This window comes from Microcebus murinus, chromosome 10, assembly GCF_040939455.1.
Source record: "Microcebus murinus isolate Inina chromosome 10, M.murinus_Inina_mat1.0, whole genome shotgun sequence".
NCBI classification, from domain to species: domain Eukaryota; kingdom Metazoa; phylum Chordata; class Mammalia; order Primates; family Cheirogaleidae; genus Microcebus; species Microcebus murinus.
Genome location: NC_134113.1, coordinates 75,957,193 through 75,983,749, shown reverse-complemented (window position 1 = coordinate 75,983,749; position 26,557 = coordinate 75,957,193). Strand labels below are relative to the sequence as shown.

The window sequence follows — 26,557 nt, the reverse complement described above, 5'->3', positions numbered from 1 at the left end:
CTCTGGTATTATCCACTGCAGCTTAATGAAACCTCGATTGATTGATTGATTACAGCGGATGTCTACTGCGACCAATTGGATGAAATGATGAAGATGCTTGCAATAAGCAGCCAAAGACTGGTCAGAAGAGACAGGCCAATCCTCTTGAAAGACAATGCTCAACTACATGTCACACAAACAATGTTGCTCAAACTATAGAGGCTGGACTTGGAAATCCTCTGTCATACACCAACAGACTACTACTTCTTCCACGCTTTGGACCACATCTTGGAAGGAAAAATATTCAATTCTCAATAAGCTGTGGAAAATGCTTTTTGCAATTTCATTGACACGTGCTCCCCAGGCTTCTTCACTGCTGGCATAAGCAAGCTACCGTTAGGACGGCAAAACTGTATCCACAGTTTAGGCGCATACTTAACTAATTGTACTGCTGCTTGTTTGAGATATAATAAACTACACTTTTATTTGAATCAGATATTTCATATTTAATGACCTAAATTGTTTATTTTGGAGTAAAGGAATGGGGTATGTTTTATTATAATATATATATTTTATGTGACTGTAGAAAATAAAAAAAATTCTACTTATAATTCCCCTTCTTTTCTAGGGAATGTGTATTTCTTGCATATGAGAGAGAAAGAGGCATTTTTTTTTTTAATTTACTACATTCTTTGTCCAGATGGAAGTATATCTTTTAAGGAAATATGTCAAAGGAGTTTCATGTGATTACTTCATTTCCTATCTAAAAGAAATTAAAGATTTGATAATCTTTTCTAAGATGTTATTAACCAGATCTGCATTTTAAGATAATTATAAGATTTGTGTAAGAGAACAAGTAAACCTTTCTTAAGTCCTCTAACAACTTCACAGTCTTAAAACTTTCAACTAAATTTTGAGGAGTGGGGCAGGGAGTCTGATATATAAATTTTTTTATTGACCTTCCAATTTCTGTCATGTTATATATGCTTCTGACCTGTTTTTTCACTAAACCAGTAATTTAGTCCATTACTGGTCTGTGTAAATCTTAGCCACAGCTATTTCCCAAGGTGGTTTTGGGTCTAACGAGTGGTTGGTGTTGATGTCCGGCAGGAAATCTTGCAAACCAGATGATTGGTGTGGTTCAAACTGCAACCTTGTTGAAGCACTGGTCAGGTTGCACTTAGGGAAGTTATTTAATTAGTTTCCCAATAATATTTGTGTACAATTTTTAGGTGACCACTACCTTTTTTTTTTCTTTCATCATGATTCAGAAAAAGACAGTTGCTTGTTTTTATCAGAGTCAAGTTTTAATCTAATACTCTTTTTTTTCTTTAAGTTATCTTTAAGTAGTCATGTTGATAATGGGTCAGACTTCTCTAGAATACTATTATTTATAATGGTATCATAAACTTAATTTGAGAGCTTTAAATATTCCAGGCAATGTGCTAGAAAGATTTTCTAAAAATATAAGACATTCTCTGCCTTTAAGAAGCTAAAAACCTTATCATGGGAGAGCGATATGATTTAAAATAGATTAAAATATAACATAATAAATAATTCACTAGAGATAGAAACAAAGTACTCATAGATAACAAATAAAAAAGCAATCAACTGTCTGAATTTTGGGGAAAGATTTTACAAAAGAGGTAAGATTTTAATGGGACTTAATAGATTGGCTTTTGACTGGCAAAGAAAGTAAGGGTATTATGTTTATAGAGAAAGAATATAACTTAAAAGTTAAGTTACTTAAATGCATATGTACTTTTTTTTGAGTTTATGAAATATTATTCACACAGTAAAATCTACCCATTATTGGTGTATCATTCTATGAATTTTGGCAGACTTATATGATTTTGTAGTTACCACCTAAATCAAGATAAAAAAACATTTTTGTTATACCCAGAAAATACCCTTGTACCCCTTTTAGTTAATCTCTACATGTATTTTTAAAAGATATCAAGTAGAATCTCAGTGGAAATTATTTTTTGGCTTTACTTTTCTGATAGTGAGTCATTTCATTCTGTATGGTATATTTTATTGGCATTTTTTTTCTTTTCTAGCCTTTGAAATTTGGCTTAGATCTCTTAATAAGACATTTTAGGAAAGACTATTATATATGTTAATCTTTTAATAATGTTACAAGCATATTAATTTTCATGTTATGTTGCAAAAGCTATTTCCAACAGCAGAAGGAAGTGATGTGATTAAAAACCATAATCTTAAGCATACAAATTAGTTTTGTGATTTTTTTAATGCCCAAGGCATGCCAAAAGAACAAGCTGATGGTTTTAGAGAAGGTAGAAACAGAGCAACAGCTGAAAATAGTTAAGGTGAATATTTTGACTTAACAAACCTAAAGATGATTGATTCTATTTTGTCAAGGTCATTCTCAGCACATCCCTGCATGATTTGCAAAAGCAGATATATTCTCTGCCCTAAAGAAGTTCATGGTCTGCAATGGAAATCTTATTTCTAGCATTATATTTATTTACAAACCTTTTGGAAAAAGTAGACATTCCATTCAATTTGCTATAAAGATATTATATACTATACATATTAGAAACCTAAGAAGTTGTATATATTAATAAATTCAATTAAATTTTTATATATGAAAATATTAGAGTTTACTGTTTTAAGTCAAGTAACCTCCATTACATGATGGATAATCCATTGTTGAATTTTTCTATAATGAAAAATGTACTTATATCCTGGCATAAATATTACTCAACACTTCTCTGTTAACTTTCTTGGAGAAATATTTCTGGACATCTCTATGCCACATTCACTTTTACCCAGTGAAGAAGAGAACCCAAGATTGGTGAATTGAGAATAAATAAATGATCTTGGCTGGTTTAGTTTCTTCCCCTCCCTGCTGCTTTTCTTGGGGTCTGTTTACCTACAGAGAGTACATATTTAACTATTTTAACTGCTTGTGTTTATACTAGGTTACATAGAGAAATTCTCTGCCCATGCCAGGGATGGCCCGTACTTGCTCAATACTATAGTTGACTGAGACTGATAAGTGTGTCTAATTTAGTACAAAATTTTATTTAGAATTTTTTTAAGAATTGCAAGTATGACATTTTTCAATCTTTTTTCATTATTGATTCCTAATTATTACATTGTGTTCAGAGAGTTATATATATTACATATGTGGATATATTACATAATATGTATTACATATATGAATATATATTACACATAATATGTACACACATACATACACACATGCTACAGAGTCTTTGAAATGTAATGTCCTACTGTAGGGCAAATTTTCAAAAATGTTTCATGTATGCTTGGAAAGAATGTGTAATGTCCAGCTGTTGGTTTTAGTGTTTCATATATCAAGCCTGTTGAGATCAAATTTTATTACCATACTGATTTTGTATTGCTTGATCCCTTGATTATTCAAAGAAGTGTGTTAAAAACCACTTTAATAATGAGACTGTCAATTTTTCCGTGTAGTTCACTCGATTTTTGCTTCTTTTTTTTTTATTTTGGCATATTATGGGGGTACAAATTTTAAGGTTTCAATAAATGACTATGAGGTTATGTTATTAGGTACAAATTTAAAATGTTCTGTCTCCCTGGTGTCATTTTGTAGTGATGTCTAGATTTACCTAAAGTCTTTTGTTGATATTAATACAACTATTTCAGTTTTATATTGGTTAGAAGTTACCTAATACCCATTTTCACATTCATTAATTTTCAGTTTTTGTGAGTTTAGATATATCTCTTAAAAGCAGTATGTATGTGGATTTTTTTTTAATTTGGCCTGACAATCTTTTTTTATTTCATTTTAATTTTTTTTATATTTATTTATTTATTTATTTGAGACAGAGTCTCACTCCATTGCCTGAGCTAGGGTGCCGTGGCGTAAGCCTGGCTCACAGCAACCTCAAACTCCTGGGCTCAAGCAATCCTCCTGATAAAGTACTGCTATCTAAAGTCTACAAAAACCTCTTAAAACTAAACAATAAAAAAACTAATTAAAAATAGGTAAAAGACTTTGACAGCTCACCAAAGAAGAGATAGAGCTGGCAAAAAAGTGTATGAAAAGGTGCTCCCTTATCATATGTCGTTAGGGAAATGCAAATTAAAATGAGATACCATTACACAGCTATCAGAATGGCCAAAATCCAGAACACTGACATCCCCAAATGTGGAGAGGATGTGGAACAAGGTACTCAAAATGATACAGCCACTTTGGAAGAGAGTTAGGCAGTTTCTTAGAAAACTAAACATAGCTTTACCATACAATCCAGCAATCACCCTCCTTGCTATTTACCCAAATAAGTTGAAAACCCATATCTACACAGAAACATGCACACAGATGTTTAGAATAGCTTTATTTATAATTGCCAAAACTTAAAGCCAAGATACCCTTTAGCATGTAAATGGATAAATGGTGGTACATCCAGACAATGGACATCTTGGTTTTAAGTTTAGATAGCAGTCCTTTATCAGATGTATCTTTCTCACATATTTTCCCCCAGTGTGTAGCTTGTCTTCTCATTCTCATGACGTTATCTTTCACAGAAGTGTTTAGTTTTAATGAAGTCCATATTATCCATTATTTTTCATCAGTTGTGCCTTTGATGATGTATCTGTTAATAAAAAAAAAAAATGCCATATCAAGATCATCTAGATCAATGGTCCCTAGCCTTTTTGGCACCAGGGACCTGTTTAATGGAAAACAATTTGTTCACAGATAGGAGGGGGTGGGGTGGTGGAGGCAGAGCCAAGACAGTGATGGGAGCCATGGGGAACAGCTGTGCCATGTTCCTAACAGTCCACGGACCATACTGGTCCCTGCCCCCGGGCTGGGGACTGCAGATCTAGATTGTTATCATATATTATCTTCTAGAAATTTTACAGTTTTGTATTTTACATTTAGGTCTATCATTTTGAATTAAATTTTGTGAAGGTTATATGGTCTGTGGCTAGATACATTATTTTTGCATGTGAATGTTTAGTTCTAATACCATTTTTTCAAGACTTTCTTTTCTCCATTGTATTGCCTTTGCTTCTTTTCAAACATCAGTTGAATGTATATGGATCTATTTTTTGCCTCTCTAGTCTGTTCTGTTTATCTATTTGTTGATTTTTCATGCACCAATATAACAGTCTTGATTACTATGGCTTTATAGTACATATTGAAGTGAGGTAGTATCAGTCCTTCAACTTTGTTCTTTTCCTTCAATATTTTGTTGTGTCTGCATCTATTGAAATGCTTTATGTGATTTTTTTCTCTTTAGCTGTTGATGTGATGAATTACATCAATTGATTTTTGAATATTGAGTCAGTCTTGCATACCTACAAAAATTTCACTTGGTTGTAGTGTATAATTCTTTGAATACATTGTTGGATTTGATTTGCTGATTTTTATGAGGATTTTTACATCTATGTCCATGATATTGGTCCGTAGTTTTCTTGTAATGTCTTTGGTCTTGGTATTAGTAAAATGCTGGTTTTGTAGAATAAATTAGAAGGTATTCCCTGCTTGTATTCTATCTTCTATATTCTATCTACTCTATCTTCATGAAGAGATTGTAGCGAGTAAGTTTGATTTCTTCCTTAAATGTTTGTTAGAATTGACCAAACCTATCTGAATCTTGTGTTTCCTGTTTTAGAAAGTTGTTAATATTTATTAAATTTCTATAATAGATATAGGCCTATTTATATTGTCTGTTTCTTCTTTGTGAATTTTGGCAGATTAAGTCTTTTAAAGAATTGTCCATTTTGTCTAGGTTATCAAATTTGTGGGCATAGATTTGTTGATAATATTCTTTTACTTTCCTTTTTATGTCCATGGTATCTACAGAGATACTGCCTCTTTCATTTCTAATATTGATGATTTGTGTCCTCTCTCTTTTTTGGCTACCCTGGCTAAAGCCATAATACTTTTTATTTATCTTTTCAAAGATCAGCTTTTAATTTTGTGATTTTTCTCTTTTCTGTTTTCAATTTCATTGATTTCTACTATTATTTTTTATTTTCTTCAGATTACTTTGTATTTAATTTGCTCTTCTTTTTCTCATTTCCTAAAGTGGAAACTTAGATTATTGATTTGAGATCTTCTTTTCTAATATTTAGCCTTTTTTGAATGCTTAAAATTTCTTCTAAGCACTGATTTTATTACATCCCACAAATTCTGATAAGTTGTGTTTTTATTTTATTGTAGTTCAAAGTGCTTTTTAATTTCTCTTGAGATTTTTTTCTTTGTTGCTGTGTTATTTATAAATGTGTTCTTAAACATCTACATTTTGGGGTTTCCCAGCTATCCTACATCTATAGCTATCCCGATTTCTACTTTAATCATTTTGTGGTGGGAGAATAAATATTGTTTGATTTCTATTCTTTTAAATTTCTTAAGGTTTGTTTTATGGCCTAGAATGTGGTCTGTTAGTGAATGTTCAAGTCAGAAGAATGTTTATTTTGCTGTTGTTGGATGAAGTAGTCTACAGATATCCAGTATGTGCAGTTGATGACAGTTTTGTTGAGTTCAACTAAGGTCCTTACTGATTTTCTGCCTGCTGGATTTGCTCATTTCTGATAGAGGCATGTTGAAGTCTCCAACCATAATAGTGGACTCATCTTATGCTCCTTGCTGTTCTATTAGCTTTCTTCTCACGTATTGATACTCTTTAGTGAGGTGTGTATACATTCAAATCATTATGTCTTCTTGGAGAATTAACCCCTTTATCATTATGCAAAGCTCCTTTTTATCCTTGATCATATTTTTGCTGTGAAGTTTGCTGTGTCTGAAATACAACTACTCCACCTTTCTTTCAATTAGTGTTAGCACAGTATATCTTTGTCCAGCCCTTTGTTTTTAATCTATATATGCCTTTATATTTAAAATGAGTATCTTTTATATATGACAACATACAGTTGGGTCTTGTTTTTTGCTCCATCCTGACAATGTTAGTTTTTTAATTGGTGTATTTAGGCCATTGATGTTTAAAGTGATTATTGATCTGTTTAGATTAGTGTCTGCCATATTTGTTAGTGTTTTCTATTTGTTACCCTTTTTTCCCCCTCCTATTTTTGTCTTCCAAACTTTTTCGGCTTTTGTGATTTTAATAAGCATTTGTATGATTCCCTTTTCTCTCCTTTCTTATCGAGCTTATCAATTAAACTTCTTTTTTTATTTTCTTACATTGTTGCCCTGAAGTTTGCCGTATACATTTACAATTAACACAAGTCCATATTTAAATGATACTATACCACTTCACAGGTAGTGTGAGTACCTTATAACAACAAAATAATCCAAATTCCTCCATCCTGTCCCTTCTGTCTTTGCTGTCATTCATTCCAATTATGCGTAAGCATACATAAGCATAGACAGATAGTAAGTATACATACCAAGTATATTGTTTGGTATGTATACATACCAAGTATATTATTATTTTGAACAAACTGCTTATCTGTTAGATTAAGAATAAGAAAAATAAAACTTTTTAAATTTTACCTGCATTTATTATTTTTCTGATGTTCTCTTTTATTTAGATCTGCATTTATGACTTATACCATTTTCCTTATCTCTGAAGAATTCTCTTAACATTTATTGTAAAGCAGATTTTCTGGCAACAGTTTCCCTCATTTTATCTGATAAGGTTTATATTTCCCTTTCACTTTTGAAAAATAATTTTGCAGGTTACATAATTCTAGGTTGATGGATTTTTTTTCTCATATCTCATAACATGTATCTCAGCATAGAAATCTAGGATGTTCTGTAGAAATACATGGTAATAAACACTTTGGAAAGCATATATACTCTTTTCCTGTCTAGTGGTTTAAAATGCTCATCAGGTTCTTAAAGGCTCTATATTAAAAATGCATAGCTTGCAATCAATATGCATTAATCCATGAAATCCTTTTTGACATGGGGACTATTTTAAATGTCTAGAGAAATAGGGAAATGGTGGGATAGCAAAGAAATATAGAAGAAAACAAGTTGATCATCAGTATGTCAAAGTGATTTTACAGATAGATTGAGAAAAGGCCATGTTAGGGTCACATTATGGAAGGGCTTAAGTTTTAAATGTCAGATTTTATACTGTAGTCCAATAAGGTAAGATTTGACAGACAGCTTTTGTGTCTTTACAAAGAAGGTAACCATTATCTAGACTATCCCCTTTGCATATGTTTCCCTGTACTTTATGAAAATCTGACAACAAACAATAAACTGCTCGTGGAACATCTTCATTTTAAAGGTTTTTATTTCTTAAAAATAGTCTTTGCTAAATTGACGACAAACAGTAAAGATTATTCAAGTATTTTAAACGCATCTTAGTCCTATCTATCATTTATTCCTCCTGTAGGTCAGTCCTAATACTTTCACTGCCATTTTCTATGAAGTTGTTCTGTACTTTATGTTTTGAATTCTTATTAAAACAATATTGAATTTAAAAAAATAAAATTCCATTCATTACTTTTCCAGTAAAACAGTATTCTTTTTCTTGTGGGCCCTTTCAATATTTATTCAGGTGTTTGTCATTTTATGTAGTTATAATGGTGATGATGGCTTCAAATAATTTTATGGCTTTTTTTCAAGTAAGAGTATGGTTAAACATGTATCTAGCTCAATGCATAGTTTTTATACCTAAGATTTTAAGTCTGTACAATGTTCATTTTAGTTGACATACCATAATTAATTGTACCATACCCCCATTGGACATTTAAAATGTTTTGGGTTTTGTACTTTACAAGCAATGTTGTATACATATTTATACATATTATTTTTATTTTGTATTATAAGCAGTTCTCGATGTTTATAAATAGTTCGTTTTTGAAAATATGATAAAGCTGATCTATAAAGGTAAGATAATTACTGATGCCAGAATTTTTAGCTGTCCTGAAAATAAAAATCCTTATATAACTATGCCGATGAGCTTTAATTATATTATTTCAGCATTGTGTACTGGTCTTTTAATGGAATATATTATATATAGTACCTAGTTAAGGCTGACAGTTCATTCCTTTTAAAAAATTTAATGTTTTCTATTTTATCACAATTGCATTCAATTATGATATGCCTCCTATGTCTCCTATCATTTGTATTAACACTTTTTTTAAAATTTTTCTATTTTCCTCTTTAAATATAGTAATATGGGCAAAATTAAATTTTCTGTTATAGAAACACAATACAAATAGTAAAAACTATCCTCCTAAAACTGATTTCATGTCTGATTACAGATCCTCACTCTGCAATAAAGTATTCCTTTGTAAACTACTTTTAAGAAAGTCTAAATCTAACTGGTTTAGCTATTTTACTGTTCAAAGTATGAAAGTTGAAGCTATGAAATAGACAAGCATGAAAAATTGAGAACTAACTACACAGTATTTTCTGATGAAATATTTTTAGTAGTAAAAATCACAGTGCATGAGGATTTTTTATGACACTTAAGTAAAGCATCAGATTGTTTCCTGAAAAGTACTATACCAGTTATGTTACCTTTTTTTTTTTTAAGGTGTGCTTACGTGTATGTTTCTTCTTTTTCTTTTTTCTTTGCTGGTATGGTGTAAATAATTGTGTCCCCTTTAAAATTCATATTGAAACTTAATCCCCAATGCAACAATATTAAGAAGTGGGGCCTTTAGGAGTTGATTAGGCCATGAGGTCTCTGCCCTCATTGATGGGACTAGTACCTTATAAAAGGGCTCAAGGGAGCAAGTCCAGCCCTTCTGCCCTTCCACCCTATAATAACACGGCCTTTGTCCACTCTGGAGGACACAACATTGAAGGCACCATCTTGGAAGCAGAGACTGGATCCTCATCAGACACCACCTGCCAGCATCTTGATCTTGGACTTCCCAACCTCTAGAACTGACAGAAACAAAATTCTATTATTAGCCAGTCTGTGGTATTTTGTTATAGTAGCGTAAGTGGACTAAGACAGAAATTGATACCAAGAAGTAGGGTGTTGCCATAACAAATGCCTGGAAATATAGAAATAGCTTTGGAACTGGGTAATGAATAGAGGCTTGGAACAGTTTTGAAGTTAATGCTATAAAAAGCCTAGATTGCCACGAACTAAGGATTAAGGAAGAATTAGTACTCAGAAGAAGAGAGCTGTAGAGAGAGCCTAGATCTTCTTAGAGATTACTTAAGTGCGTGTGATCAGAATATTGGTAGAAAAGTGGACAATAAAGTCCATTCTGATGAGGTCTCAGACAGAAATGAGGAATATCTTATTGGAAACTAGAGGAAAGGCCATCCTTGTTTTATTTACAGTGGCAAAGAACTTGGCTGAATTGTGCCTGTGCCCTCGTACTTTGTGGAAAGCAAAATTTAAGAATGACTAACCAGGGTATTTGATGAAAGAAAATCTTTAAGCAATGTGTTCAGGGTGCTGTATGGCTTCTTTCAAAGCCTACAGTAAAATGCAAGAAAAGAGAAATGAACTTTGGATGGAATTTTTAATCAAAAAGAAAATAGACCTTGAAGATTTGGAAAATTCTCAGCCTGACCACATAAAGAAGAAAAACAAGCCCAGGAGAGAACACCAAACATTTGGTGAAAGAATAGTCTGGACAGGAGAAAACTAGATGCTTTCTCCAGACAATAGAAGAATGACCCTGATGGCATTTCAGAGATTATTGACATTGTCACTCTCATCACAGGCCCAGAGTTCTGGGGCCTTAGGGGAAGAAAGGTTTCAAGGGAGAGGTACCTTGGGACCTCAAGGCTTGCTGCCTAGGGCTGCCTCAGATTTCTGAATGACACATTCCTACACAGTGCTCTAGAGCTACCCCAGCTGAGCCTGAAGTGGGCCCAGGTGCAGCTCAGTCCACCACTCCAGAGGGCTGAAGCTGTAAACCTTGGTGGTGTCCAAATGGTACTAACTCTTCAGGTGTATAAAGTCCAAGAGATGGAGGCATGACTACCTCTACCTAGATTTTAAAAGATGCCTTTGAGAGCCTTGGTGCATAGGCAGAGAAATTCTATTGGGAGGACTGCCACAGAGGGTCTCTACTAGGGTAAAGCCTAGAGAAGTTATGGGAGTAGGAATGCTGAAAAGAGCTCCAGCTAGGATAATGGTGATGCCTAGTGGAGCCCTGAGGTCAGGGCCATTGTAGAGAGACCCCACTAAAGCAATGCTTAGTGAAGTAATGGGTGGGCATTCCTGAGACCCCAGATCTGTAGGGCAGCCAGTGTGCAACAGTAGCTGGGGAAAGCAATGGGCACTCAACTCTGACCTCTGAGGGCTGCTGCATGGGCTGTTCCCAGAATACCCATGCAGGTGTATTCAGAAGGTGGGACATGGAGTCAAAGATTATTCTTAAGCCTCAAGACTTATCATATGCCTGTTGGATTTTGGACCTACTTGAGACCTATTATCTCTTTCTTGTTTCTTATTTCTCTGTTTTGGAATGGACATGTCTGTCCTGTGCCTGGCCCACCATTGTATTTTGGAAGCATATAACTTGATTTCACAGTTCACAGCTGGAACGTAATTTGCGTCAGGATGAAGCATAGCTTTGGGTCTCACACATGCCTATTTTACACGATGTTTTGATGAAACTCTGGACTTTAAACTTTTGAGTTGGTTCTGAAGCAAGTTGAGATTTTTGGTGCTATTGAGATGTGATATGTTTGTATGTGAGAGGAACATGAATTTGGGGACTCAAGGGTGGTTTTACTATGTATGTCCCCTCCAAAATTCATGTTGAAACTTAATCCCCAATGCAACAATAGTAAGAGGTGGTAGATTTAGGAGGGGAGATTCATACAGTCCTTCCTCAGTATTCACAGAGGTATTGGTTCCAGGACCCTCCTATATAATACTGTAATAAAATATGGATGTTCAAGTCTTGCAGTTGGCTCTCACATCCTGTGAAAACAAAAGTCAGCCCTCTGTATCCGGGCTTTGCATTCCTCTATTTTCAAGCTGAGGTTGGTTGAATTAATGTGTGTAGAACCTGCAGATATGGAGGACTGACCATACCTTATAAAAAGGCACAAAGGGGGCAAGTTCTGTCCTTCTCCCCTGCCATCATGTTAGAACAGCAGCCTTTGTTCTCTCCAGAGCACACAACATTGAAGGCGCCATCTGAGAAGCAAAGAGTGCCCTTACCGGACACTGAACCTGTTGGTGCCTTAATCTTAGCCTTTGTAGCTTCCAGAACTGTGAGAAATCCATTTATTAGCTGTAAATTACCCAGTCTGTGGTATTTTGTTAGAAGCACAAACAGACTAAGACACCTGCTAAAAAAATTATCTTATATACATGGATTAATTATTGTAAATACCCATTCAAAGGCTACTATCATGTTGAGACAAGTTTATGGATGCTCTCTGGCTTATGATGTTTAGACTTAATGATTTTTCAACTTTATGCTGGCCTGAAAGCCATACACATTCAGTTGAAACCATAACCGTATCATATGTTGAGGGAGTTACACCTTTCAGTACTTTCAATTTATGATGCATTTTCAATTTACAATTTTACAATGTATGACTTATGATGGGTTTATCAGAGCATAACCCTGTCATAAATCAAGGGAATATCTGTACTGTCTTGTGCTTAGGCACACAGAGAAAATAATAGAATTGAGATACATTTTCAGAGGCTATTTATTTCACTTGGAAATGGTTTAAACAGAAATACCCTTCTGCTTAAATTCAGGATTATGACAAATCTTTTGCATTTAATAAAATGTTCACTATCCAAATATAGAGGCCTCATTATGGAAATATAAACTAGGCCTGACTTTTTTATACTGATGTGTCCCCATTCCTTTATCATTCCCATAAGTCAAAAGACTATTTAAATAGGGGGAACAACTTTATTACTTATGCTTTTCCATGCCTATTAGTAATATGACTATTTGGTTGAAGTAAATCTGCTAATATAGCTTATATTATAATTTATTTTATTCCTAGTAAAAAGCTTATTGATATTATTTAGACTTGTGGTAACTCCTTTAAGTAGATTTAATCTCAGTTTATCTTTTTTAGGTTTTCTTTTCAAATAACACTTAATATGTTAGCCTATAAATGGATAAAATGTCTGTGACTCATTTTAACAAGTTTATTAAATTTATTTAGTGTCTTTCAAATCGTGCTAAATGGAGGCATATATATGAGCATGTGCTTTTAAGACAATCCTTCCAAATCACTTGATCTTGTTCAATGCTTGAGCTTCATAGAAGGTGAAAGAAGATGCTAGTTGAATTTGCATTACAGAATTTATACTATACACACAGACATACACAAATAATATGAAGTTTGTGGAAGTGTGATCAGTGGATAACTATATATCTGAACATGAACCGCCATGATTACTTAGTCTGAAATTTAATGAAAACTTTCAAGTGTGATTGAGATTATATCTGTTTACAGTATCTTTGTGACTCACATTCCAGGAAAGAGACTTTTTTATATTTCTTTTTTCTTACAGGAATCAAGTAAAAACCACAGAACCTCTATATTTATATTTGAGTTTGAATCAAACATTTTCACTTGGAAGATTTCTTTTCAAAAGGAGGAAAGCATAACTATTTCTAGGTGCCTTTATTTTAGGCTAAATTTCAAAAGATTATGTTTTGCACCCTTGCATTAAGCATCTACTCTGTAAGATATGAAATGCTATTGTTTGCATTTATTTCTTCAACTTACTAAAAAAAATTTACTCAAATTTCAATGTAATTTAAAGATGCAGTCAATAAAATATCTTAGATGAGTGAAATGTAATAAACTCTTCGCTATTCTTAGATGAGATCTGGCATAGATTTCAGTTAATTTTCATAATGTTTTTTAAAATGTTATAAAGCCAAGTCTTGTTAACCAGAGCAGTCATGGGAAAGCAGCCACACATCACCTATATCACAGTGAAAACAAAGCAACAGTTAACTCTGTCTTAACTAGTAGCTTTGTTTATAAGTAGGAATAAAAGTTAAGCTGTTTAGGCTATTTTGTTTCTCCCAGATTGCCTTTCTAGGTATGATAATAAGTACATCCGTTCAATTATTGCCTGGTTACAGAGCCCTGCTGTGAAATGAACACAGCCTAGGTGTGTGTCATACCTTTAACCCATTTGTGTGGGTTTGTATACAGAGCAATTAGTATACCAATCTCTAAAGTTAGAGTTAATGATTGCACAACTCTTAGTTTGAGCTAGATTATAGAATTAAATGTAAAAGCTAAATTCATAAAGCTTCTAGAAGAAAATACAAGAGAAGATCTTCTTGACTTGGATATATGCTATAATTTTGTAAAACACACAAAGCAATAGCTATAAAAGAAAAATTGATAAATTAGGCTTTACCGTGAACACTTCTGCTACTTGAAAGACACCATTAAGAAAGTAAAAAGGCAAGCCACAAACATAAAAAAATATTCATGAAACGTGTGTGTGACAAAAAGTGTATATGTTACTCTAGTAACATATACTCTAGTTCCTCTAGAGTATATGAGGAACTCTTATAAATCAGCAATAAAAATGAAAACTAAAATAAATATGGACAAAATACTTGAAAAAGCCAAAAACTTAGACAAATATAATAATGGAAAATAAGTACATGATAAAACATTTAACATTTTAATCATTATGGAAATTCAGATAAAAATCCTTGTATCAAGAGACTTTTAGACACCTACTAAAATGGCTAATATTAAACTGAAATCACCAAATGGTGTATGTATGTGTGTGTGTGTATACATACATATACACATGTACATATACATATATAAGTATATATGCATGCATACATACATATACATACTGTATGATCATATATATATGTGTGTGTATATATATATATATATATATATAGTTCTAAAATGTGGGGGAGACAAGATGGCTGACCTGAGACACCAGCTGCCAGATCTCAGAAAGAAGGAAAAGTTTTAGATGAAAAGCAGAAACAATTAGATCCATTGTAATTCTTGGGGGAGAGTGCTGGAACCTGCAAGATATTCTATGGGAAGAAGTTGTGGAGCAGAACAATAGGAGCAAGATATCATCAGAGGTCAACCCCCTAGAGGCTTGGAGTCCTGTGAAAAGAGTAGATGAAGTGGTTTGGTTTTGCCTCCCTCACATCTCTGCAGTCAGCAGGCTCCTGAACTGCTGGAGAGCCTTTCTACCCTCAGGAGCCCAAAAGCCGCTGCCACCAGTGAACTGGTAGCTTCTTGAGGACAAAGCACTAGGCTGCCAGCCCCCTAGGGGTGTTTCCTGTCACTACAGACCCAAGCCAAGATGGCAGGTGCCACGTTGCTTCTCCACCTGCTGTATGCCTTTGTCTTCCTCACAGGGCTTCAGCCCCTCAGTTTTCATCTTACTTGTTCCCACATAAACATTTCCCAACTCCAGCCCAGACTGCAGGAACCTCAGGGGCCCAGTGAGTCCTGGGGGATCTGCGTGACCACAGAGCCTGGACATGTTGGGTGGGCTGCCTCTGGAGAGAGGGACAGACACAATCAGAGTGCTAGCTTACCTCCATTCAGACTCTTTTCCTCTCCTTCCCCGCCCACACCCATGGCTACTGAGAGAGACGCTTGAGCTGGGTCTCTCAGCTGCTGCTTCCCTTCTTTTGGGGTTACCACAGAGAGTGGGGTTCAAACCTTTACCTACCAGTGTGAAACTACCCAAAAGCTAAAGCTCAGAGCTCATATAAAACAATATAGCACAAGAGGTAAAACAAAGCAATAAGGTACTACCCAATAGGATGAACAGAACAGCATCCCAAGTGTCAATGCTGTCAATCAATGTGAACAGTCTGAATGTGACACTCAAGAGACACAGGCTGGATGAATGGATAAAAAAATACAACCCATGTATATGCTGTCCCCAGGAAACACATCTAACCCACAAGGGCTCTTACAGACTCAAGATGAAGGGATAGAAAAAATACTCTATGCAAATAGAAACCAAAAGAAAGCAGATATATAAAGTTGACTTTAAATCACTGATAGTAAAGAAAGACAAAGATGGCCATTATATAATGCTAAAGGGAACAATTCAACAAGAAGACATAATAATCCTAAATATTTATGCACCTGACAACAGGAACACCCAGATTCATAAGGCAAACCCTACTAGATCTAAGCAAAGAGATAAACAGCAGCATAGTAATGGGCCAGGACTTCAACACGCCTAAGAACCGGACAGATCATTCAAACAGAAAATAAAGAGACACGGGACTTAAACAGGACTCCAGGACAAATGGGCCTAACAGACATTTGCAGAACATAGAAAGATTAGAAATTTATTGTAAGCAATAAGAACATTATACCAGAGAATATCCTATGCCCACCACCTTTTCTTTTCCTTTCTCCCTTCTATATTAGCTAAACAATACCCTTTCTGATTCTGATGTTTTGACCTAGTGTCATCTTAAAGAAAATTAAAATGTTAATTGTTGTTTTAATCTGTTTTCAAAGGAATACTATCTAACATTTATAGTATGTTTTTTATTGAAAGGTGTTATTGTCTGCACTAACATCAAATGTGTATTAATTTAGCCAATATTTGACTATTATTTAATCCTCATAACAACATATTAAGGTAGGTACTAGAATTATTTAGGAAGATTGGCTAAACAGAAATAGTATAGAAGTAGGGGGCTCCTTACCCTCTCAAGAAACTATGATCACTGAAATAGAGAAGGAACAAAATAACTGTAACAAAAATCTCCATTTCATAAAGGGAGAATGGTGAAATAAACAGCAGCGATTGGTCCATAGCAGATAGCTAATATTTCTGGTCAAGAATAACAAGGATTCCTTTCTCCAAGAGTGGAACAATTTTGTTAATTAGCTGCTCTGGCAATCTATGATTCTTTTCTGTAGGGTAGTCTCCCTTGTCCATTGTCCTGTTATTGTTAGTAAAGGTATAACTTTGTGTTTTCTGAGTATAATTTGTGAAAACATAAAACTTGCTCAGTCTTCAACCTGCTACTATGACATCTAGGAATTTCCCATAAGGCTGTAATTGTACAAGTTCACAAAGGTGCATCCACAAAAATAAAGATTTTTTTTTAAAGTGAAAAATTAGAAACAATATAAATGTCTATAAATAGGAGAATGATAAAACATATAGAAATTTAACAAAAAAAAATACTATAGACTTATATGGAAAAGTCAATACTATACTGGTAATCTCAAAGATTACAGAATAGGATTTATATATAAACTCATTATATAAAATATTTTCATAAACAGCTCTTCAGAAAGATGTTTATTTAAATGCTGTCAGTGATTTTCTTTGGGTAATGGGACACTGGGGGAAATTTTTACTTTATATTTTTCTCAATGAGCGTATCTCAGTTTTACAAAAAGAAAAATCAAAATATATTTCAGTGAACTTTATATGGTTCTTGATTAGCCTCTTGTGGATTATTAGATTGTTCACCTTATAAATTAACTATGTTTAATTTTAAGGCCTAACTTTTCTCCATGCCATTCGGTATTTTTCTGAATCATCTGTCCCAATATCAACTGCTATTCAGAAAATTATTTTAGTAGTACTCTGAAAAGAACAGAATCAGAAGTGTTCATTAGTCAAATTCTATTACAGTGAAATAGAAGTGAGGTTTTAACTGACCTACTACTTGCATTGCGTAGCTTTTAATTATTATCGGTGATAAGTAGGTGATATTATAGGTGATAACCATACTGGGCCTGCTTTTAATATTAGGTAATTACTACAACTGATAATGAGTATATAGAATGTGATTATTGTTGAAATGATTCATTAAAGACCTGGCAAGTTACCTAGCCTAAAGTCTCAAATCACTCATCCGAAAATGAGTATAATATGGAACAACACAGTAGTTTGTTTTGAGAATTTAATGTGGTACCATTACACATAGAGCACTTTTAACAGTGCTTGGAACCTCAGAAGTGCTCAAAAACATGTTAGCTATGATTACCTGTGAGTATGAGAAAAGCTAGAAACGTAATTGTAATTTTTCAAGTGGATCAATGATTTTACTTAGGATATATTTTAAGTAGAATGCTTCTTTCAAATGGTAATTTTAGATTTATTCTTGTATAAACAAGCTCAGAAATTGTCTCTTATTACAGTATTCTACCAGAATTATGAAATGACATTTAGTAATGAATTTTCTAAACATTACATTGTCATTTTAGCTAATATACCCTCTTCAAATTTAATTCTTGTTGGACCACTGAGGAAATTTGGCCCAATTATAATAAATTACTTAATGGATTTCCATTAGTCTAACTAGCAAATGTAAGAATTCTTTTTAGGGAACAATTATTCTCAAAGTTATGAAAGACTGAAAAGTTTATTCTATATGTTAATTCCAATAATTTTTGTTTTATTTGTGTTATATTTATGTCCCTTCCCAAGCCTAAACTGAGTATTTTCAGTCTTATAGAATTGTATGTACTATTTTTAAGTCTAATTATTTGCCTGGTATATTATCTTTGCATATTTTCTCATGTGTGTATTTTAAATAGGATTAGATATTGTTTTCTGATCCTGTGAAATTCTGTATGCATCTAGAGTTACATAGAATAAAAACTTAGAGTCTCCGTTATTATTACTTATACATTATGTGGCAAGTCTACTTATTTGTTAGTCAGCTGCCTTTCTCAAATTCATATGGTACTAATAATTTCTCAGAATCATGTCATGATTTGTATCACAGTTGGATTTGTTTTTAAGGAAAAACCACATCTTTCATGTGATTTTTCTTTTTGCTCTCTTGAAAAACATAGATGAAATGTAACATTAAAATTAAAAACAGGAATAATAGAGACTGGTCACTTACTTCCAATATAGACTGCCTCCCTAAAAAAAAAATAATTTAAATCAGAACAACTTTGAAATATATAAATCTGTTATAAAATATTGTGTATCAGAAGGAGTTCATATGTAAAAGACATTTGGATATAAATGGCATTTTAAATCTGTGAAAATATCTTACTTGCCTTTTGTAACTGAATGAAAAATCTGTGTGAGTAGCAATATATATTCTTTGGTTTTGTTTCCACATCAGAGTACCACTGTTCCAGAGCAGTATGTGGCTCATCTTTATTGGAGGTCTTGAGGCTGCCAAAGTTGAATGTTCTTAGAAAGTTCCATTCAAACTCAAAGTATGAGTCCATGATAACTGGTTGATATGGTTCTGTGTGCTTTTCACTAGCACCTTGGAATAAAAGTAAATATATGAGTTCTGTACACATTAATATTTAGCTATTATGTAATATTTCTTTGACTTCATAGATTTATTTTTTGAATTCGTGGTAATATCTGGGGTGAGGACTGCTATAAATCTTTCAATTTCTTTAACATTGGTTTACTGGAAACACAATTTCTTATGATAGTCATTCATCAGCCATTTTTTTCTCAGTCATCTAAATGCTTCTGTTGCTGCAAGCTAATTATAATCACTTTAGTGAGTAATTTTTCCAAATTTCATTTTGGAGAAAGACATTTTATTGTTTTCCAATCATTTTTCCAATTTGGAGTAGTTATCCTTAAGGTAGGTCTCATGTCATATACTTTGTCGAACTTGGAGCTAATTGTAAAAAGGTGACTTTAATGTTTTTGGCTCCTAAGCCTTCATTTTAGCAAACTTATTGTTTCCTCCAGTAACTACTTCAGTACTTCTGGGCAAATGAATTCTACCAGCTCTTCTTCTTATTAATAGATAATCTGTCTCAGAGCCATAGTCACAATTCAGTTGTCTTTTCTTGCAGCATCAGAGGCTTCTGGAAATGCTAGATACAGAGAAGGAACTGTTAAAAGAAAAAATAAAGGAAGCTTTGATTCAGCAATCTCAAGAACAGAAGGTAATACTCTAAGCGTGCTCATAGTGTGGAAAGAAAGTGCTTTGTTACCTCAAATAATACATTTAGTGTTTTTCCAACTGTCTTATCATTTACAGGAATTATTGGAAAAATGTTTGGAGGAAGAAAGGCAAAGAAATAAAGAAGCATTAGTATCTGCTGCAAAGGTATTTCCATCTGTAAATATGGGTTTCTTTGTAAGTAAGTGGAATTAAAAAACTAAGTTCATTAATAATATTGTCAATCTACTTTTGTATGTTTCATTCCAGAAAAATCAGAAAGATTTTTATCCTTATTTTTCCTTTTAAATTTAGGATATGACTATTCATATTCTTATTAAATTCACATCTACAAGATTATGATGGCATTGAAATGCTTTACAATAAAGATTATTAATTACTTGTTAAAAGAACATGTATGTCAGGATGCTAATATCTACCTGGTATTTGAATAAAATAACTCACCTAAATAGTGTATTCATACATATGAAATATATACACACCAGCAAATACATTTGTAGCACTAACTTTTGTGTTATAGATTTAAAATTAAATGTAATAAATATTAAACATCTCTTATGTGCATATCACTATAACAGGGGTGAAAATTTAAGAATGACTATGATTTTATCTTTCTCTTAAAGAATTTACCATCAGATAAGTAAAATGTTATTTATATACCAATAAGACAAGGAGGTGTTTGTTAAATTATTACAAGTGTGTATATAGTATGTCTATGGTATAGAAGTTTTTAAACAATAAATTACTTTTGAAGTGAACCTTAAAGGATGGCTAGCATTCTGAACTAAGCGTGAATTTTATTCCATAGGTAAGGGAGACACCCAGCAGCGGTAGGGAACCTGCGGCCTTCTGATTTCAAGATTGTTCTTTTTTAAACACCAAAGGAGGCAAAAAAAAAGCTTCATCTTTCTCTACTTCTTTTCTCTGCTCTGTAAAGTTTGGATTCAGTCAACAGGCCACACTTAAGGACCTAGAAGGCCACATATGGCCTTAAGGCTACAGGTTCTTCACCCCTAGATAGGAAAGAATTAATAGAATGCATCAGAATTCTGGATAAGAGATAGTGGTAGAAATAGAATTTTAGTAGTAGCTTGGAAATGAAAGAAATAGGTAAATTCTAAAAATAATTAGGAGATGGAATCAACATGTATGTTTTGTATAGACGTAGAAGACTAAGTTGTAAACTCCCAGAGTATAGATTTAAGAACAAAGTGGAGAGAGGTACTTTTTAACTGAAAATAGAGTTTGAAGTGCTCTAAAAAAATAAAATCAAGGTTTTGAAAAATGTGTATCTGCTTTCCAGTACTTAAAGACTTTCCTGCTGAGATTCATGGTGATATTAGCAAATGTGGCTTTTTAAAATTATAGAGAAATAACTCAATGTATTTCTCAATGTGTAATTCAATGAATCAATATTTTGTAAAAATCAATGTTAAAAATTTATACATCAATGAAAAATTCACACTATAGGAAAGGATTGTAATGTAACAGTATGAAAATTTTATTTGACATAATTTCATTTTCCTCCTTTTTCTCCTACGTATCTGTGTGAGATGGATTTTCTTTATGTATTTCAACCAAAAAACATATTATTACAGATATGATATAGAAGGCAGATATAAGAGTTTAGCTATCTTCTATTAAATCAAATATTAAAGAGGTTAAAGAGATTTATAAATAACATATAATGATGCCATACTCACTTTTTGAATTTTAGAAAATATAGTTATTTTTATAAAATATATTATTTGTTAATATATAATACATTTAATGGTATTAATTTCAAATAAATTAATAAACAGTTTATTTTTTCTTGATTTGAATTTCTAATATGATAAATGTTAATACAGTATAACCAACATTTAAGAAAAGCTCCTTGACATCCTCAATAATTTGTGAGATTATAAAGGGGTCTTAAGACCACATAGTTTGAAATCTTCTACTTTAAGCTAAAGCTTGATTTCTTTAAAGTTTAGAAATACCATGGAAGTATGTTGGAATATTTCTATAAAAAAGAAATATATATTTTATTTCATAGCCATTATTTACTGCATAAAAACAGCAATGTCAGAACTAAACCATGTAGAATCAAAGTTTTGTGTCTTTTAGGTTAACCAAGTCTATCTTATTCAAGGCATCATTGTGCAGTCACTCATTCAAATATTTTTGTTCTGGTCATTATTTATTCTGAAGCTTGAGAAAGAAGCAATGCAAGATGCTGTTTTTAAAGCCATAGAAGAAGAGAGAAAAAATTTGGAAAAAGCCCATGCTGAAGAAAGGGAATTATGGAAGACGGAACATGCAAAAGATCAAGAAAAAGTATCTCAGGAAATTCAGAAAGCTATACAAGAACAAAGAAAAATAAGTCAGGTTAGTAAAATTAACTCTTTGTAAATATTTTATTTTATTTTTTCTCAAAATGAAATGTCCTTACTATTATTTTATCTTACTTAAAGTCACCTTAGCGGACATAGCATTTTAAAATTTTTTTGGTTTTGATACTAATATTTTGAATTAACAACTTTTAATATTTCAATGTGCCTTCATCTTTCTGATATTGAAAACTTGGTAACTTAACCATTTTACCTTTTTGTTTTATTTTCAGAAAGGTCAGAATTCTAATTTATGTTTAATCATTGCAACTACATTAAGCTTTCTGATTTTTCTCCTTTTCACAAACACACACGCACGCACACACACAAAATACCAAAAGATATATTTGCATAGAAAGACAGTTTGATTCAATTAATTTATAATTTTACTTTCTAAAATTATAATTATGCCTAATTATACCTTTAATTGGTAGCAATAATTAATAAAACCTCTCATATATTCCTTTTGGTCTCATTAGAGATATATGAAGATCAACAAGCATGTCCTACATACAAAATAATTTTGATTACTTATCTGAAAATTAAAAACTCTACCTTACTTTTATTTTCTATAATTAAATTTCCATGGTTTTGTTTTACTTGTATTTATTCTTTTATTTATGAAGGCAGAGATACTTAAATAAATCTTCCCTTAATCGAGTATAAAAAACAAAAACAGCATTCATAGAAGTCTCTTTCATATGGTCAAACTGTTATATATACTTCCATTGTTCATCAACCATGCATTATAAATGTAGAAAAATGACTAACTTTTGAGAACAAACTAGATTTTTTTATGACTCATTAATTAATCCTGATGAAGTCCTAAAAAACTTAGTATTTCCAGTATCAAGCATAAATGTTACATTTTTAAAAGACGTCATTTAAGTTTATTCTCAGGAGCACGTAGTTACCTATTATAGAAATTAAGCAGGTCTGTAGGGTAGCATCTATGGTAAGATAAGAGTAGCTACTACTCTTATGCTTTTTATCATTAAAGTAATAATTTCCTTCTAATTCTTACTGTATCCTATAAATAAATATATATTGAACACCTATTGTATAAAAGATGTTTGTCTGTTAGTTTAGTTGGTTGAAATTCCATGCCAGTAATGTCAAGTTCATTGGTTAAGTTCTTATTTGGGAGAATTTATTTAAAATTATTTTGTGACCACAGACCACTCCTCTAACCTCATGTAAATGATAGCTATTAATCATTATGAAATTGGGCAAGAGGGCATGAATAAATCAGCATATATTCATCACCCAAATGAAAAATATACATCTTAAAGAGCACACCTCTCTGCTGGTTTGCCAGGAGTCTCTAAGAAATGCTGAAATATATTATATACTACTTTAAAATTTGTTCCCTAAAGGATCAGAGTATGGTGAAGATAGTCCAAATATGTCTTGAATAAGTACATTATGTTTGTTTTCTTACATATGTTTTTACTTTTTGCTAGAGATTGTGAGAGAGAGAGAGAGAGAGAGAGAGAGAATGTGTGTGTGTGTGTGTATATATATATATATAATTGCTATGTGGCTAAAAAGTTAAACAGGGAATATCTATACCAGAAAACAATATTGCCAGGTAACTCTCAGGTTTGTGAAAGTCAGGCAGCAGTGTAAAATACACTCAAAGTTTTCTTTCAACAGCCCATTCCTTTTCTTTTCATAAGGTTGAGTTTACTACAGCCAAACAACTGTCATTCCATTAGTCCCTTAAAGCTGCATAGTCCTATCCTAGACTATTTATCAATAAATTACTTTTTAGGGGGGCTAGATGAAACTCAGATCTCTTTTATTTAGACCAGCAGGATAACCAAACAAATTTCTATAGTCAAAGTTTTCTTTGGTGTTCTATATTAATAATAGAAATGATTGCTCATATTGTGCCTATAATATTTTATATTAATAATAGAAATGATTGCCTACTGTACTGTAGGCACTGTACTTATTTCTGTGGATAATAACAGTGGAAAAAAATTCCTAACCCTATCTTATGAAGAAGACTAATAGGAAACTAATAAAAGTATAATGTCAATTAGTGGTCAGTGTCATGAAAAATAAAGCTAGAGAGTGAAGGAACCAATATATAAAGAGAGAGTAGTCAGGTAAGAGACCTTGAAGAGCTAGCATTTAAGCTGAAGCTTGCATTGATGTGAAGAGTTTGCTTTATGAATAGCTAGGGAAGGAGTATTTGAGGAAAGAATAGTATTTCAAAAGCAATCCCTGAGGCAGAAAGATACTTGATGTAATTAAAATTATATGCCATTGTTATAGGAATAGACAGTCCTGTCAGTGGACCAGGATAGAATCCAGAAATAGACCTAACTTTTCTGTAATTTTCAAATCTGTAAAGATGATGTTACAAATTAGATAGGATAAAATGAACCTTAGCAAATTAGGGGTTTTAATCTGGATACCATGGAAGAGGGCCTATAAAGTGTGTGAATTTATTGAAATTATGCAAAACTGTGTATATGTTCAGATTTTTATGCAGAGATCATTCATAAATTTTGTGACATTCTTAAAAGTATCTTACTAATTAACCCAGAAAAGATTACAAATAATTTCAGCTGGTTGCCTTTATCCTTCTGAATTCTATAATAAAATGAATTCCAAATAGATTAAATATTAATATGTTAATCTAATGTAGTAAAAAGAAATTGAACAAATATTGATACTCTTTAAAAGGAAGAGTCTAAGCAGTTCTTCTGGAATGGTGGACTAAGGACCTCTACTAATTAGTTTCTTTATAAAGGCAGTGAAAAAACACTCACAAAAATTGTCAAAATCAACTCTTTCAAAACTCTAAATATTAACCAAGGACTTGCAACAGTCCAAATATTTATTCAAGAAAAATGGTTAAATCTTACTAAGAACAGCAAGATTTGTAATCTCTTTACTTGCTCTATTCTCATTGCCTTCCCCCTGGGTCCATGGTAGCTTTAAAAAGCAGTACCCTAGCAACCACAATAATTATGAAAACCCACAATGTAGAGATCACTGGAAGGGAAGACTAGGTTTGGAGTTCCAAAAGAGCCACGTCCCAGAGAATTGTTACTATTGACCTGTCTGACAGCTCCCTCAAAAGTTCCCTTTTGCAAGGCTTCCTAATATTTGACCTGACTCAAGACTCATTCAGTGAGAGAATCCCTATCCCCAAGATATGTGTCAAAAACAATAACCAGCAGTCATTTATCTTCTCAGATACCTGAGACTGAAATACCAGTTTGGGCAAAAAGAGGCTGGCCAAAATATCTTAAAAAGAAAATCTGAGAGAGAATTGTGAATGTTATAAGTGGCTTTGAAAATACTCCTGGAAATCTTGAAAGTCACACACAAGTCCAGAAAAGACCTCAGAAAGACCTAATCTCTAGCTGACTTTGACTTTGATTCTTTCCAAGCAGAAAGTGAAGGCTAAGGTAGAGTTATAAACAGCCAGCATGTGGAAGGTGTGTCCCAACACACAGAGACCCTTGTAAAAGGATAGAAGACTTATTGGTTGAGGTATTTAAGGAAATCTCTGTTCAATCTTTAGCTGACCACTAAGCTAACCTGTAAGAGATTTCAGTGGCTAAATGTAACAAGGAATACAGACTTTGCAGAATTGGTCCAGAAAAGTTATTTTCTAAACAGACAAACAACAGCAACAACTGCATCAAAAAACAACAGTAATTTTGGGCAGATAGAGATCTGATTTCTTAGTTCCCACATTACATTATTTTAAAAGTCCAGTTTTTATCAGCATCAGAAGAATTATGAGATTTGCAATCACAAAGAAGTTATGTTCTATACAGAGGAAAAAATGCAGCCGATAAAGACTACCTGGGTGTTGGACTTTATAGACAAAGTTTTAATCTGCCATTATAATTATATTCAAAAAAACTAAAGGAGGCCGGGCGCTGTGGCTCACGCCTGTAATCCTAGCTCTTGGGAGGCCGAGGCCGGCGGATTGCTCAAGGTCAGGAGTTCAAAACCAGCCTGAGCAAGAGCGAGACCCCGTCTCTACTATAAATAGAAAGAAATTAATTGGCCAACTGATATATATATAAAAAATTAGCCGGGCATGGTGGCACATGCCTGTAGTCCCAGCTACGTGGGAGGCTGAGGCAGGAGGATTGCTTGAGCCCAGGAGTTTGAGGTTGCTGTGAGCTAGGCTGACGCCACGGCACTCACTCTAGCCTGGATAACAAAGCGAGACTCTGTCTCAAAAAAAAAAAAAAAAAAAAACTAAAGGAGACTATTTCTCAAGATTTACAACCCCTCATTTTACATATTATGTGTGTGCTCTTCAGAAATTAGCACTAGCATTTGTTGAGGGACTGCTCCATTAGTTGTTAAAAGTGCACCCACTTTGCTGAAAATGCAAGGGAGCAGATACATGGGTGCACACTTACTTGTCTTTCAGCTGT

At 33.0% G+C, this 26,557-nt stretch overlaps 1 protein-coding gene across 7 annotated transcripts in view; it reads left to right on the top strand.

Moving 5' to 3' along the window:
- Nucleotides 1–26,557, top strand: part of CCDC91 (coiled-coil domain containing 91) — a 307,926-nt gene that overhangs the window by 208,642 nt on the left and 72,727 nt on the right. For all 7 annotated transcript variants that reach the window (XM_020283061.2, XM_020283065.2, XM_076007534.1 and 4 more), the window contains 3 exons: nucleotides 19,658–19,750; nucleotides 19,846–19,914; nucleotides 21,961–22,137. In XM_020283061.2, the coding sequence (XP_020138650.1) occupies nucleotides 19,658–19,750; nucleotides 19,846–19,914; nucleotides 21,961–22,137 (339 nt within the window). The remainder of the gene's footprint in view (nucleotides 1–19,657; nucleotides 19,751–19,845; nucleotides 19,915–21,960; nucleotides 22,138–26,557) is intronic.